The sequence below is a fragment of the Macaca fascicularis genome, chromosome 14 (assembly GCF_037993035.2).
Source record: "Macaca fascicularis isolate 582-1 chromosome 14, T2T-MFA8v1.1".
NCBI lineage: Eukaryota > Metazoa > Chordata > Mammalia > Primates > Cercopithecidae > Macaca > Macaca fascicularis.
This window is the reverse complement of record NC_088388.1, coordinates 22,050,231-22,064,143: the sequence shown is the minus strand read 5'-3', so window position 1 is coordinate 22,064,143 and position 13,913 is coordinate 22,050,231. Positions and strand designations below refer to the sequence as shown.

Here is a 13,913-nt window from a genome sequence, read left to right as displayed (position 1 = left end):
CTTCAGCAATATACCAGTAAGTTCTTGTACAGATTGGATAACTTAATGTTATTTAGTAGCATTCTTGGCATATAGTCGATGCTCAGAAATTGATAACTGTATTATTACTCCTGTTTTGTTGGTAGAATGTTAACTATATCTCTATACATTTTATATGGTATCTCTGTGTCTTTTAGGGAATCTTAGGGTCAAAATGACTTGTGTCAAGTTCTTATTCTTTGTTTGTTTGCTTTTTGAGACAGAGTCTTGCTCTGTCGCCCAGGTTGGAGGGCAGTGGTGATCTTGGTTCACTTCAGCCTCCACCTCCTGGGTTCAAGTGATTCTCATGCCTCAGCCTCCAGACTAGCTGAGATTACAGGCGTGTGCCACCACGCCAGGCTAAGTTTTGTATTTTTAGTAGACACTGGATTTCAGCATGTTGGGCAGGCTGGTCGCGAGCTACCGACCTCAGGTGATCCACCTGCCTCTGCCTCCCAAAGTACTGGGATAACAGGTGTGAGCCACCTAGCCTTGCCTTCAAATTCTTATTCTTTGTTCTGAAAGTATAGGAGAACAGATTGTGTATCAACTGCCTTTGCTTTTATTTTGTATTAATATGTAAAAACTATGCTGTTTTGATACATGAAGAGAGGGCGTTTTCTGTGTTGAACAGAAAGATTGTTATACTCTTGACAAAATATTGTTGAACTATCTTTATCTAAGTGTAAATGGCAATGAAGTAAATACCTGGCTGGGTGCAGTGACTGACACCTGTAATCCCAACACTTTGGGAGGCCGAGGCGGGTGGATCACCTGAGGTCAGGAGTTCAAGACCAGCCTGGCCAACATTGTGAAACTCCATCTCTACTGAAAATACAAAAATTAGCCGGGCATTGTGGCAGGTGCTTGTAGTCCCAGCTTCTCGGGAGGCTGAGGCAGGAGAATTGCTTGAACCTGAGAGGTGGAGGTTGCAGTAAGCCAAGATTGCACCACTACACTCCAGCCTGGGTGACAGAGCAAGACTCCGTCTTGGAAAAACAAAAATACTACTACTAATAATAAAGTAAATACTCATTTCAATAGCTATTTTTAATTTTATGGTGAGTTTTCTGCCCCAAAGTTCCCTTTTTTTAAAAAAAAAAGAAACAAAATCAACTGTTAAGCTTCTTTTTTCTAACTACCAAAGTGGGAGATCCAGACCTTTGAAAAGAATGCTTTTTTCCTGTGGCAAGATTTTACAAAACCAGAGTGGAATCTCGTAAGAACAAAGTGACAGCTTAAAATAAAAAGAGGTTACTTTAAAAAAAAATTAGCTCAATCAGCATTTTTAAAATAAAGGTACTGTGTGATATTTGACTTCTAATTAACTTTAGCAATCTTTATGCGTGAAAGAAGAAGGGAGAAATAGTATGTTGGGTTACAAGAATATCTCTTTTTGCTTTCTGACTTGATTTGTAGGTCACAGTTATCCTGCATGGAAAATTGGTCAGCTCTGGCCCAAATCTTCGTAGTCATTTCCTTTTTCAAGCTAACAGAGAGAGAAGCAACTTACCTCAAGGAAAGACTCGTTTTACTAAAAAATAACAGAGAGACACATTTCATATGATTAAAAAAATGCTGGGACATAATCACAGGAGCATTGCCTCATATGCAGAACTAGAAAGACTGTTTTAGCTATAAAATGTGACGTTTCATTAACTCAATTTCTAAAGCAAATGTATAAAACCACTGTGTTCTCTCTCTTCGTAGAGCTGTTTGTCTGCTCGGTTGTAAAGTCCTACGGGCTGTCACTCAGAAGGCCCTCCCAGCCCAGCCTGCCTTCCTCTTCCCACTGCTGTCTCTCTCTCCATGGGACCCTCCTCTCTCACGGGACTAATGAAGCAGCTGCTTTGTTCTCTGCCTGCCACCTGTCGCTTTTTATAACAAGCTGTGTATCTTCTACTCTGCCACTGTCATTTCCTTCCTCAAAAAAAAAGAAGTGTGATCTTGTAACTTCTCACTGTAATAACCTCTCCTAAGTAATTATAACACACAGGAGGAAATAGAAACTTGTTATAGGGCTGATTCCATAGGCCTGTGACTTGAGCATTTGCATGGGGCCCCACACTTAGAAGGGTCCATACTTGGTTTACTGCTCTGCTGTTGCCATCTTGAAATTCTTAATAACTTTTGAACAAGGGTGTCCCACATTTTTATTTTACACTGGGTCCCACAAATTAAGTAGCTAGTCCTGTTTGTTATCTTGGACCATACAACCTCCACCAACTCTCATCTACAAATTTTCTTTCCGCTTCTCTGTGTACACCACAGATGCCATCCACGGAGATTCTTAAAATATGCTATTCGTTTTCTGTGCTTTCTGTTTTTGCCAACATCTGCCCTTTCTTGGTAGGGCCAATTCTTACTCTTCACCAAAAACTCCACACAAATGTTACCTACTATGTAAAATAGCACTCTGCAAGAATGAGTTGCTTTCTCTTTGATGCTTTGTTTATATTTATTAGAGCAGCAATTGGATTTACACATATCTCCTTCATCCAAATATAACCTATTTGAGGGTATTTGTTATCGTCCTCAGGGTGAAGCCTGACACATGGGCACGACTTAGTATGTATTTCTTGAATTTACTCAATCAAAACATTTATTGAGCTCCTATAAAGTACCAGGTACTGTTGGGCTTTGAGTATACAGTAGTAAAGAGCAAAAAACAGGCACAGATCCTGCCCTCATAGAGCTTACAGTTTAGGGAGTGAGATGCTTTGCCAGATTGTAACTGGCCGTGCTCCTGATTAAATGAATGAGCACATGGACCTTGGTTTAGAATGGGAAATCTTTTTGTCTCTTTGACTACCAGTGGTGGTGGAATATTATGATCCCTAGAGTACTGGGAATTTTGCATTTGGAAGCTGACCCAGGTCATTTGGTGACATTAAAGAGAAGGGTGGGCCAGTCATGGTGGCTTCACACCTGTAATCTCAGCACTTCGGGAGCTCATAGCAGGCAGATCACTTAAGCCCACGAGTTTGAGACCAGCCTGGGCAATATAACAAAACCCCCCAAATTAGATGGGCCTGGTGGCATGTACCTGTGGTCCCAGCTACTTGGGAGGCTGAGATAGGAGGATCTCTTGAACCCAGAAGGTCCAAGCTCTAGTGAGCCATGTCCACACCACTGCACTGTAGCCCGTGTGACAGGGAGAGACCCTGTCCTACTGCCCACCGCCCCCTCCTCCCAAAAAGAGAGAGAGAAGGGTGACTGTCAGCAAGGTTCCCAGGCTTCTTTCATTAAATCTGAGATACCATTGATCATGAAGCAACGATGCAGCTTATAACCACCAAGAAGGAAAATTCACCAATTAAACTGACTTGCCATCAATTATGAAACACCTTGATTTCAGAGATGAAAAGTGAATTAAAATGTACACCTTGGAATAGATAACATACAATAATTTAAAGGTTAATTACAAGCAAATTGAGTCAAGGAAATACTTGGACGCTAAAGGCAAGGCTAAAAATAGTACATCATGACCATTGATTCCACGGATGATATGGTAATGAATCACTTTTTAAAGCAGAATCAGATGTTCATGTCAGCTTGAAAAAATATGCAACTGATGCAAGGAGGTAAGAGTTAACAATACGGATTATACCTACAGCAGCCTATGCTATTAAGGAAAAAACAACTATTTGTCAAGCAGCCATCTTTGTAGATATTGCCAGATAGAGAAATCCCCCCGTGTCTGCAGGGGATATGTCACAAGATCCCCAGTGAATGCTTGAAACTGTGGGTAGTGCTGAACCCTATATACCTATATATGCTCTTTTTTTGATCTGATAACCAAGAGAGCTACTAAGTGACTAAAGAGTGGGTGGTGTGTACAGCATGGATATGCTAGACAAAGGTATGATTCACACTAAGATCACGACAGTGCAAGATTTCATCATGCTAATTAGAATGGCGTGCAATTTAAAACTTATGAATTATTATGGGCCAGGCACAGTGGCTTACGCCTGTAATCCCAGCACTTTGGGAGGCTGAGACAGGTGGATCACCTGAGGTCAGGAGTTCGAGACCAGCCTGGCCAACATGGTGAAACCCCGTCTCCAATAAAAAATTCAAAAATTAACGGGCCGTGTTAGCAGGCACCTGTAATCCCAGCTACTCGGGAGGCTGAGGCAGGAGAATCTCTTGAACCCAGGAGGCGGAATTTGCAGTGAGCCGAGATCACGCCCTTGCATTCCAGCCTGGGCAACAAAGAAAAATGCCATCTCAAAAAAAAAAAAAAAAAAACTGTGTAGGGTGGGTATTGTTTTTTGTGGTTTTATAGGCTAAGAAATGGTATTCTTGAAAGTTCAAAGGCTTGAGTGAAGGGCCTTAGGCCAACAACCAGTTGAGTTGGCACTCAAGTGCAGGGCTTCTAACTGCATCCCAGGCTCTTCCAGTGAATTCTGCTTTCGTATCGCTAGCAGTAGCATCTTGGAATCTTAAGTGTTGCAATCTTAAGAATGATGTTTTGGGCCGGGAGCAGTGGCTAATGCCTGTAATCCCAGCACTTTGGGAGGCCAAGGCAGGCGGATCACCTGAGGTCAGGAGTTCAAGACCAGCCTGGCCAACATGGCAAAACCCTGGCTCTACTAAAAATACAAAACTTAGCTGGGCATGGTGGTGGGTGCCTGTACTCCCAGCTACTTTGTAGGCTGAGGCAGGAGAATCATTTGAACCTGGGAGGCGGAGGTTGTAGTGAGCTGAGATCACGTCACTGCACTCCAGCCTGGGTGACAGAGACTCTGTCTCAAAAAAAAAAAAAAAAAAAAAAAAGAATATTTTGCCTTTTTCTCCCCTCAAAAGATAAAATTCAGATACTTCTATGGACCTTTTGCTTACCAAGTGCAGAAAAATCAACATTGCTATATGAAAATTTCTTCAAGAGTGGTTTGTCCAAGAGTTTACAATGCCTGGACCAACTGTAGAACTCAAAGCTTTCAAAAGGGTGGGGCCTATTCACGTCCTATCAATAGAATAGTTTCACGCAGCATAAGGTTTTTATTTATTGCAGGTGTTTGTTCTAGTTAAAGAGGCTATAATGAAAAAAATATAATAACCTTGGCTTAAAATAAAGAAATGCTTGGTTTGAGTTAGAATCCTGATGAGCTATGATTAATTTTTTGGCTTGACTGAAAGTGGGTCTCTTCATATGAGATTAAAATTGTCATGAATATTTTTCCAAGGGCAACATAAAAAAAGGAAATAGACCATTATTTGTGTAGCATCTCTGTTAATTGTAATTAAATGGGCCTTTAAAAATGGAGTCAGATCAATTATTCCCTTCTAGGACACAATCACCTTCTCCAAAGCCATATTAGGCAGGCTTTCTTTGTTGGGGGTTGTCTCACCCCAAGGGATAGGGATGTAAGGATAGGTAAGGCCTGGGAGTTGTGGGGAAAAGAAGACAGGAAAAGAAGGGAAGTGGAGAGAAATTGGTTAGGGGACTTCGTTTTTTTCTTTTTCCCCTTAAAATTAGAGAAAGTACAAAAGACTTGTCTTGCATCTTTTAAATCTCTAAATACTGTAAAACATAATTTTATGTGAAAATGGAGAGCTTTTTTTAAAAAAAAGGGTGCGAGACATTTTTATGGTTACAAACTGAATTTTATGAATTTAGATTTAAGATGCTAAAATTGGTACGCATTGAATATAGTGCTATTTCTCTAAGAGTCTCCTCTCCCCAACTCATTATCTTTTTCCAAGACTGGAATAAGGGAGATTGGTCCGTGACTAAAATATCCTCAACCTTCATATATGTGCCCCTGAGCCAAGCTCCTGGAGTATTTTATTCGTGAGATGGGATGGTTTCTAAGCTTTCTTATAACTCTAAAATGTTTGAATTTATATGAGAATGATAGTCCAGACCCATGTATGACAGATGGAGTAACTGAACTGTCTCTCAATTTGTCTTTTTTTTTTTTTTTTTTTTGAGAGCTGGAGTCTTGCTATGTTGTCCTGGCTAGTCTCAAACTGCAGGGCTCAAGTGATCCTCTTGCTTCAGCCCCCAGAGTAGGTGGTACTACAGGCGTGCACCACCGCACCCCACTCTAGCTTACATTTTAATATGCCTAATATTCTGTCTTATACATACATTTCTTACCAGCATGTAAGAAATGTAATTTCTGTAGGGAGGAATTCAAGAAGTATTGAGAAGATGATTTTAATGAATCTGCTGTGTTGGCCTAGCTTTATTTACTCATTTAACAAACATTGAGCAGAATGACCTCTGCTTTATGCCAGACATGGTGCTAGCTGCAGGGAATACAAAGATGACAAAGAGTGCTCCCTGTTTAAGAAACAGACTCTTTGCTTAATATATTAAGTGCCTCGTAGGGTTGTATAGAAGGTCTCTAGGAGCACAGCAGAGAGTGGAAGTAGCTTTACCTTGGAGGAAACGGGAATAGTGAAAAATATGTCCACGGATGTGGTAACATGACTTGAATCTGAAAGAATGTTATAAGAATGTTATAATATGGAAAAAGTGAGGAAGGGTGATATGACAGGAATTTCATAATGGATAGTACCTGAAACTTACAAGGGAAGGCAGGCTGTTTATTTGGAGCAGATAAAGGGACAAAGGAGTGTCAACATATATATTTTGGTTTTATTAATAGAAAAAAACACAAATAACACACAACTGTATATAGATTAGACTTCTTTTGTAACATTCCCAGATTAATATCCCTAGCCACCTAGGGCAAAAATTTGAGGAAAGTCCTTCTAAAATCTATAAAATTATTCTTACAGAAAGAGAAATTTAAAAGGAGATGCCAATTTGTTGAGCAAAATGAAAATGATAATGGCCAGAGCTGGAAGTACGATAAACCTAAGGCCATTCTGAATATATTTATCACCTTTCTTGGCTTGCACCTAAAAGTGTGTGAGTTTTAATATTGAGAGGTGTTTCAGCAGCATCTTGAGACTATTGCAGGGTTCAGTTCCTTTTCTGTCAATTCCAGACTTGACCTTGAATGAATTCTGAATACTCTGTGTCGTAAACGGCAGTGTGACTGTAGGAGTGGGGCATGTGCTCTTGCAGGTGATGGAATGGTTTGAGGCCAATGACAATATTCATTATTCTATGGCACTATTGTTGTAAATAATATTTGCTTTCTGCTTTTCCACAATTGTAGTTATCTGGTTTTCAGTGGAGCAAGTAGATAGAAAGGGAGTGAATAGTATCAGTGTAGCTTAGCTTCATTCCCCGCTTTTCATGCCAGAGTTGCATTTCTGCCTCCATTTCTAGTTAGTTGACTGCCTTGAGTAGTTCATACCAGCTTTTTTCTTCTTGGTGTTTGGTCTTAGCCACTGGGCTGAGAGGCAGTTGGTCAAGACCATCTGAGAATTATTTTCATCTGAAAATAAAGTTGGGATGGGTCATGACTGTATATATGTAACCACAACTGTAAGTAGTGGGATGCCAGCTCATACAATTTCAAATACCGACAGCTTGTCAATAGGCATCAATAGTACTGCATATCTGTATATAATGGTGTGTACTATTCTCATCATGGAATTCTTTAATTCTTTAAGAATTTGCAATCACAAGATTTTACTGTGAGACATTTAAACAAAACATTTGAATAAATGGAGAGCCCGGAGGAAATGCCACATTGTCATTCTTTAATCGAAATGTTTAATGCAATCCCAATCAAAACAGAGACTAAACAGGTGAGGATAAGCAATAAATTTTTAAAGAAGAAGAACAACAAAGTAGACTTCCATTACTAGAAACATTAAAACCCATTATAGATCTAGAATAACTAAATCTAGGGCATTGTGAAAGAACAGAAAAATAAGATAATAAACAGACTATACTTCTGGAATCAGAATCTTGTAGGTACAAGCTGTCCAATCATTTTAAACGTTCACCTGGATCAGCCATTGGATGAGGATGCTATGGAAAGAGCGTGATCCTGGACAAGGTAACTCTGCAGCTGAGGCTGACACCCAAAAGCTTTCTGCTGGTGATGCTCCCACAATTAGGGCAACATCAGTTTCATTGAAGGGGCGATTGTGTGGCTCATCTCATGTTCATTGCAACCTCCAAATCCAATTGTTTGTGCATCTTTATCCCACACACTTGTAGGATATTGATTTTAACTTATTTCAACTCCTACTCTGGAAAACAGAGAGAGGCTGCGTCATTTCTTAGACCTTTGTAGTCAGTCAAGGATCAGAGTTCCAGAAGTACTACTCCAAAAGCTTTGGTAAGGTGCTTATTCTTCCCTAGTGGTGGGCTGTTGGAGAGTGGTAGACTAGTGGTTTTATGAAAAAAAACAGGTTGGGGAGGTGTGAAGGTGGAAATGAGGGCTGTGTTATGGGTATCTGGTATCTACTTCTGTTTCAGGTGCTTAATTCACCCTTGTGCTGATGTTTAAAGTTAGAGGATTCTTGTCCATTTGTCTTGCCTCCTGTTGGCAGGGTCACATGCAGGGTGATAGGCTATGGGAAGGGGGAAGATGCCTAGATTTACTTCTAGGCTGGTCTTCAAGCCCCAAGTTCAAGTCTCCTGAGTAGCTGGGACTACAGCCACACACCATCGTTCTCGGCTTTTCCTTTGTAACATAGGCCAGCTACCTCCCACCTTAGCCTTCTAGAACCCCCCATTATAATTCTTATTCAATTGCCTTGGCCCAGAAGGAGACAGTTCCTGTCCTATTCTTATATATGCACATCTATCTTTGATTGACAGAACTCGATGGTGGAGGTGGAGGCAGTTCATAGAATTCCGAAAGCCCACCCACCCATGCCCCTGGTCAGTAGCATGCACATACCATAATCCTTGGAAAGGAAACGTGGTGGGAGTCTGCTGGATTCTTCTGGGGAAATTTTCTCTCTATAAAAGGGACATATCACAGAGACATACGATTTCTGCCTCCAAACACTGTTGTTTGCATGCGATGCATGGAATGGCAGTGGCCTTCCAGAAAAGGAGCCAGCCTAAGGGAAAAAAGAGGAGGGTGGAAAGATCCCAGATCATTTGTGCCATTGTTGAGCAACTAAACAAAACAGAACCAAGTCCTTGTCTTCTTGAAGCTTAATTTGAGTCAAGACGTATAGACAAGCATGTACATTATTAAAATACACTACCTAGCATATTAGAAGGTAGTAAATACAATGGAACAAAATCAAGCAGGGAAGCGCATGAGGAGTGCTGGGGAGATGGTTGCATTTATTAAAGGGTGGGCAAGGCAGGCTTCTCTGAGAAGGTAACATTTGCTCAAGGACCCAACAGAGACAAGGGATGTGGAAGAGCATTCCAAACATAGGGAATGGTAAGTTTAAGTTCTGAGTGTACGTGGACAACATTCTGTATCTAAACAACTGCTAGGATCCCCTATGGCTAGAACTGAGGAGCAACGGGGAGAGTAGCTGGAGGTGAGTTCAGTAAACTCACACTGTTTATTAGGCTGTTGCCAACGCCTTTTGGCTCTTACTCTGAGTGAGATGGAAATCTCTGGAGGTTTGTGAAGAGGTGGGTATCATGGTCTGACCTATGTTAAATAGGAAAAGCCGGGAACGATGGTGTGTGCCTGTAGTCCCAGCTACTAAGGAGACTTGAGCCCAGGCTTGAGACCCAATCTCTTAAAAGAAAAAAAAAAAAAAAGGAAAGGCTCACAATAGAGGCAGTGAAGAAAAGTTGTTTTTTAAAAAAGGCAGTGTTCACTTTTCAGTTAGATTTTCCAGAATCTATGATTCTGGGAAATCTAGGTATGAATTCAGATATTTTAATTAACCTGAAAAACTTGTACCAGAAGCCATTTGCTTATCCTAATGTGAATACAAAGAGCTTGCTTTGTTTCAATACTAAATAACATTCTTTGTAAAAGTGTCATTGAATCTTTTTAGCAACATATCTATACAAAACTCTACAATGTAAGTATGTACATTCATCTAATCCTGTGAGATGCAGAAGAGTGAATTTGGTTCAGGAGTTGTGAGGTGGCTTTTATTGATAGAACATTTCCTGAATGTCAATACATAATACTAGTATGGAAAAATGCTTTGCTTTTCAAAATAAATAGATAAATTTACGTTATGTTATTCTCGAATGAAGTTTTTCATTTAATCAAAGGTATTTTTAACCTTTTGTTTTGGGGCTTTTTGTTTTCCCTTGTGAATCTGTGGCTGTAACAAAATCAGCATTCTTTATTTACTGGTGGTAAATTCTGTGAAATGTTAAAGTAGACATATTAGACCAGCTATTGTGAAATTATAGCTCTGTGTCTAATTTCCCACTACATGAGCACACATATAACTCATTTTTATTAGAACAGTAAGTATACCTTTAACACCAAATAAGGTATTTTCTAGGTCAATTCTTCTTTTCAGTTTATTCGTGGATTTCTACCTAGGGTCAGTACTTTTCACTGAGTCTGACTAAGGATCAGATCTCTCATGAACCAGCTCTTTAGTTTTAGACAGAAATCCTTTTAGGTCAAGAACAGATACTTCCTACGAGGATTAATCCCGCATACTCTGTGATGAGCTGACACTGACTTTGACTGAAGAAAGATTTATTTTTGGAAGCAGGATTTTAAAATTAATTCTTTTGAATTCTCTGCAAGTTCTAAAGAATAAGCATTCCTAGCTCACTGGACTTGGCTAAGTAAACTGAGTGGAGATGGTTGAGGAGAGAAAGAAAGTCTAGCCTTTATGGACTGCCTTCTGTGTACCATAGGTATCATGTGAGCCTCACGTCATTGGTTAGGTAGAATTATCTTCATTTTCGCAAGAGGATGCTGAGGCTCAAAGAAGATGTGTGACTTGCTTAAAGTCATTTTGCAAATATGTGTGGAAATGAAATTGGTGCTCATGTCTGTGTGACCTCAAAGCCTGTGCTATCTCTTCACAGGGGCTGACTAGTGAAGGCAAAAGTAAATACTGTACATTAACTCAGATGAGTTTTGTTCCTCAGGGTCTCATTTCTGAAGCTATTATTTTCATCAGCACTGTTTGGACCTTAATAGACTTGTGTAAAGTAGAACACTGAGGTGTTTCTTGGGTCACTTTATGTCTTTATTACTGTGCATTTTGTGTGGATTTTAAAATGTAGTGATTATTAACTATTAACCAAGTTCCCAAATTATAATAAGATCCTCTTCATTTTATTTCCGTTGTGATAAGATAGACTTTTTGTTTTAATGTATCACACTTTAAAATATTTTACAACATGAAGACTTCTTCCTGAAGTTATAGAGCACCAATTTACAATTAAAATCACAAAGCCAGTGATATTTAAAGAGTATATAACTTTATGATATGAATCATGTTTTATTATTTGTACCTAAGGGTCTAAAAGTAATTCTCATTATTGATTTACAAAAGAAGAACTGATTAAGGAACATTGAGCCAGTTCTCTGTGATGACACTGGAATTTTTATTGCAGGACTAATGTGTTGACCCTATATCATCTCTCATGGTCCTATATCTCTCATGGCCCTATATCATCAATCATGGTCTCATGATTGCTTAAATTTATCCTGGTCTAAATTTTGTATCAAATTGGGGGGGTGGAAACGTCTGAAAGGATAATGCTATCAAATGCTTTAATCTTCACTGCCATGTACTAATTTTCCCTACTCTCCCCATTTGTGTTTTCTTTTTCCCTAGAAGAAAAATTCAAAGTGGAGACAAGAACCATTGCTGTTGACTTCACATTAGAAGATATTTATGATAAAATTAAAACAGGCTTGGCTGGTCTTGAAATCGGCATCTTAGGTTTGTATTTTGGCCACATTTATAGATTCTTCTTATATTTATTATTTGACTTTATGACTTTGGATGTTAAGTGGTAAAATGACTAGTGAGAAAATTGTATTATGATTACCTAAGACATTATTAGTGAATAATATCACTAGATGACATGATACGTTTGAATTTGTGTTTTTAGTTCTGTATTGACAACATACAATTTTGGTTATTTTCCTTGTTATTTCTGTTATTCTCTGTGTATATTTAGATATACAGTTGTCCCTTGGTATCTATGGGTATAGGTTCCAGGACCTCTGCAGATGCTCAAGTTCCTTATATGAAATGCCTTAGTATTTGCATATAGCTTATGCACATCCTTCTGTATATTTTAGATCATCTCCAGATTACTTATAATACCTAAAACAATGCCTACACATCACTTCATTTTCACTTCATTTGTGCAGATTTAATGTGTAGACACGCTGGTAAACTCAAGTTTTGGTTTTTGGAACTTTGTGGAATTTATCCCCCCCAATTTTTTGATTTGTCTCTTTTCTCCCCAATATTTTTGACCCGCTGTTGGTTGAATCCATAAATGTGGAGCTCACAGATAATAGGACTGATGGTAGTTATAGTGCAATAATCCTTTAAGGTGGATGGTGCTGACTCATTTCCATACAGTTGAGGAAATGAAGGCTTAGAATAGTTTATTCAGCCTTTTGTTCACTATTACCCCCCGAGAAGACTTTTTAGAGATTTCTCCTAATCCAACTCTCATGAAATTTTAATACCAAAAATACACTGTATATCCAATTATGTACTATATGTATATCTCTGCTTTATAAAAAAAAAATACAAATAAGATTCCCACTCCACCCTGACCAAATTTCATCTGCTCTGTGGAGCTCTGCTCCAGTTGAAAACAGATTGTTTAGAAGGGAAGGACACATAAAGATTGAGTGATTCAGCTGGGGTTCAGTCTTGTATTTTTTTTTCTTATACCCCTTTTTGTTACATCTCAGCTACCTTGCTCTTATTACCAGAAACAGATGCTTTTATTTGGATAATCATATTATTGAACTTTGTTATGGAAACAATTCAGAAAATTGCATAGGAAAAAAAAAAAAAAAGGGCTTTGTTAACTTTCCCACCACTCTTTGAGAGTCATTTCTAGAAAGAAACAGGGCATCTAGTTCCGAAAAAAACTAAACTTCCTCATTAAATCTGTTTATCCCATTGCCAAAATTGGTGGGAACCAACTAATTGCCATTGTTTGTTTAGTTGGGCTATAAAAGTCAGATAAATTAAGATAATTTTTTAAAACATTTTCTAACATTTCTTTAGTCATAAAGACCCCACCTCCCTTCCTCATTCTATAAAAGAATGGTCTTTTACATAATTTCCATAATAGATAAGACAGTTGTTAAAAATCAATTAAACAAGTATAGCCCCACATACTACTGTTGCACCTGGGGTTAACCATGGCTTTCACATGCTATCCTTTCCCAGCTCCTGCCTGGTCCATATCACACATCACCATGCCCCGTATACTGACACCACTATTCCCTCACTTATAGGAAGACCAGTAGGCAAAAATGAATGAGAACACAGGTCTGGTTTTTGCCTTTGTGTCTGCATGTTCTTAAATATACATATTGCCGGGAGTCCTTCACAATTTCCTCTTCCTTAGCCTAGATCTGACATACATAGAGCACCACTGACATCTGTAAAAAATCTTGACTTCCTCAGCTTAGATCTGGAATGCATAAGTCACCACCGACATCTGTAAAAATCCAAATCAGCAATCATAACTTAAGGTTAGTATGGAAGCTGTCTTACTTCTCTTAACCTTCTTTCAAACTAGCGGTGGACTAGGGGATACAGGCTAGCTTAGGCTGGAAGGGAGATTGAGAATCCCTAATGAAAAGAGACTGAGGGAGAAAATTTTACTGCTTCTCTTGAACTTGTGCTCTTAGAGATTGAGTTGCTTTCAGAAATAGTTAAATTCATCACAATTGTGTTTAGTTTTACATAAACTTTAGCTGCTTTTCGCAGAAACTGCAGATGCTCTGGGACTATGGCATTGGCATTGGAAAATGTTGGGCATCAGGTTGCTGCAGGGCTGGAGGGTTGTACAAGGAACTCTTTAGCTGTTCTTTCCTGCCCCCTATATGGAAAGGCTTCAATATGAG

At 39.1% G+C, this 13,913-nt stretch overlaps 1 protein-coding gene across 6 annotated transcripts in view; it reads left to right on the top strand.

Moving 5' to 3' along the window:
- HSD17B12 (hydroxysteroid 17-beta dehydrogenase 12) overlaps positions 1–13,913 on the top strand; it is a 278,867-nt gene that overhangs the window by 210,495 nt on the left and 54,459 nt on the right. For all 6 annotated transcript variants that reach the window (XM_074013910.1, XM_074013912.1, XM_074013909.1 and 3 more), the window contains one exon: positions 11,641–11,748. In XM_074013910.1, coding sequence (XP_073870011.1) covers positions 11,641–11,748 — 108 coding nt within the window. The remainder of the gene's footprint in view (positions 1–11,640; positions 11,749–13,913) is intronic.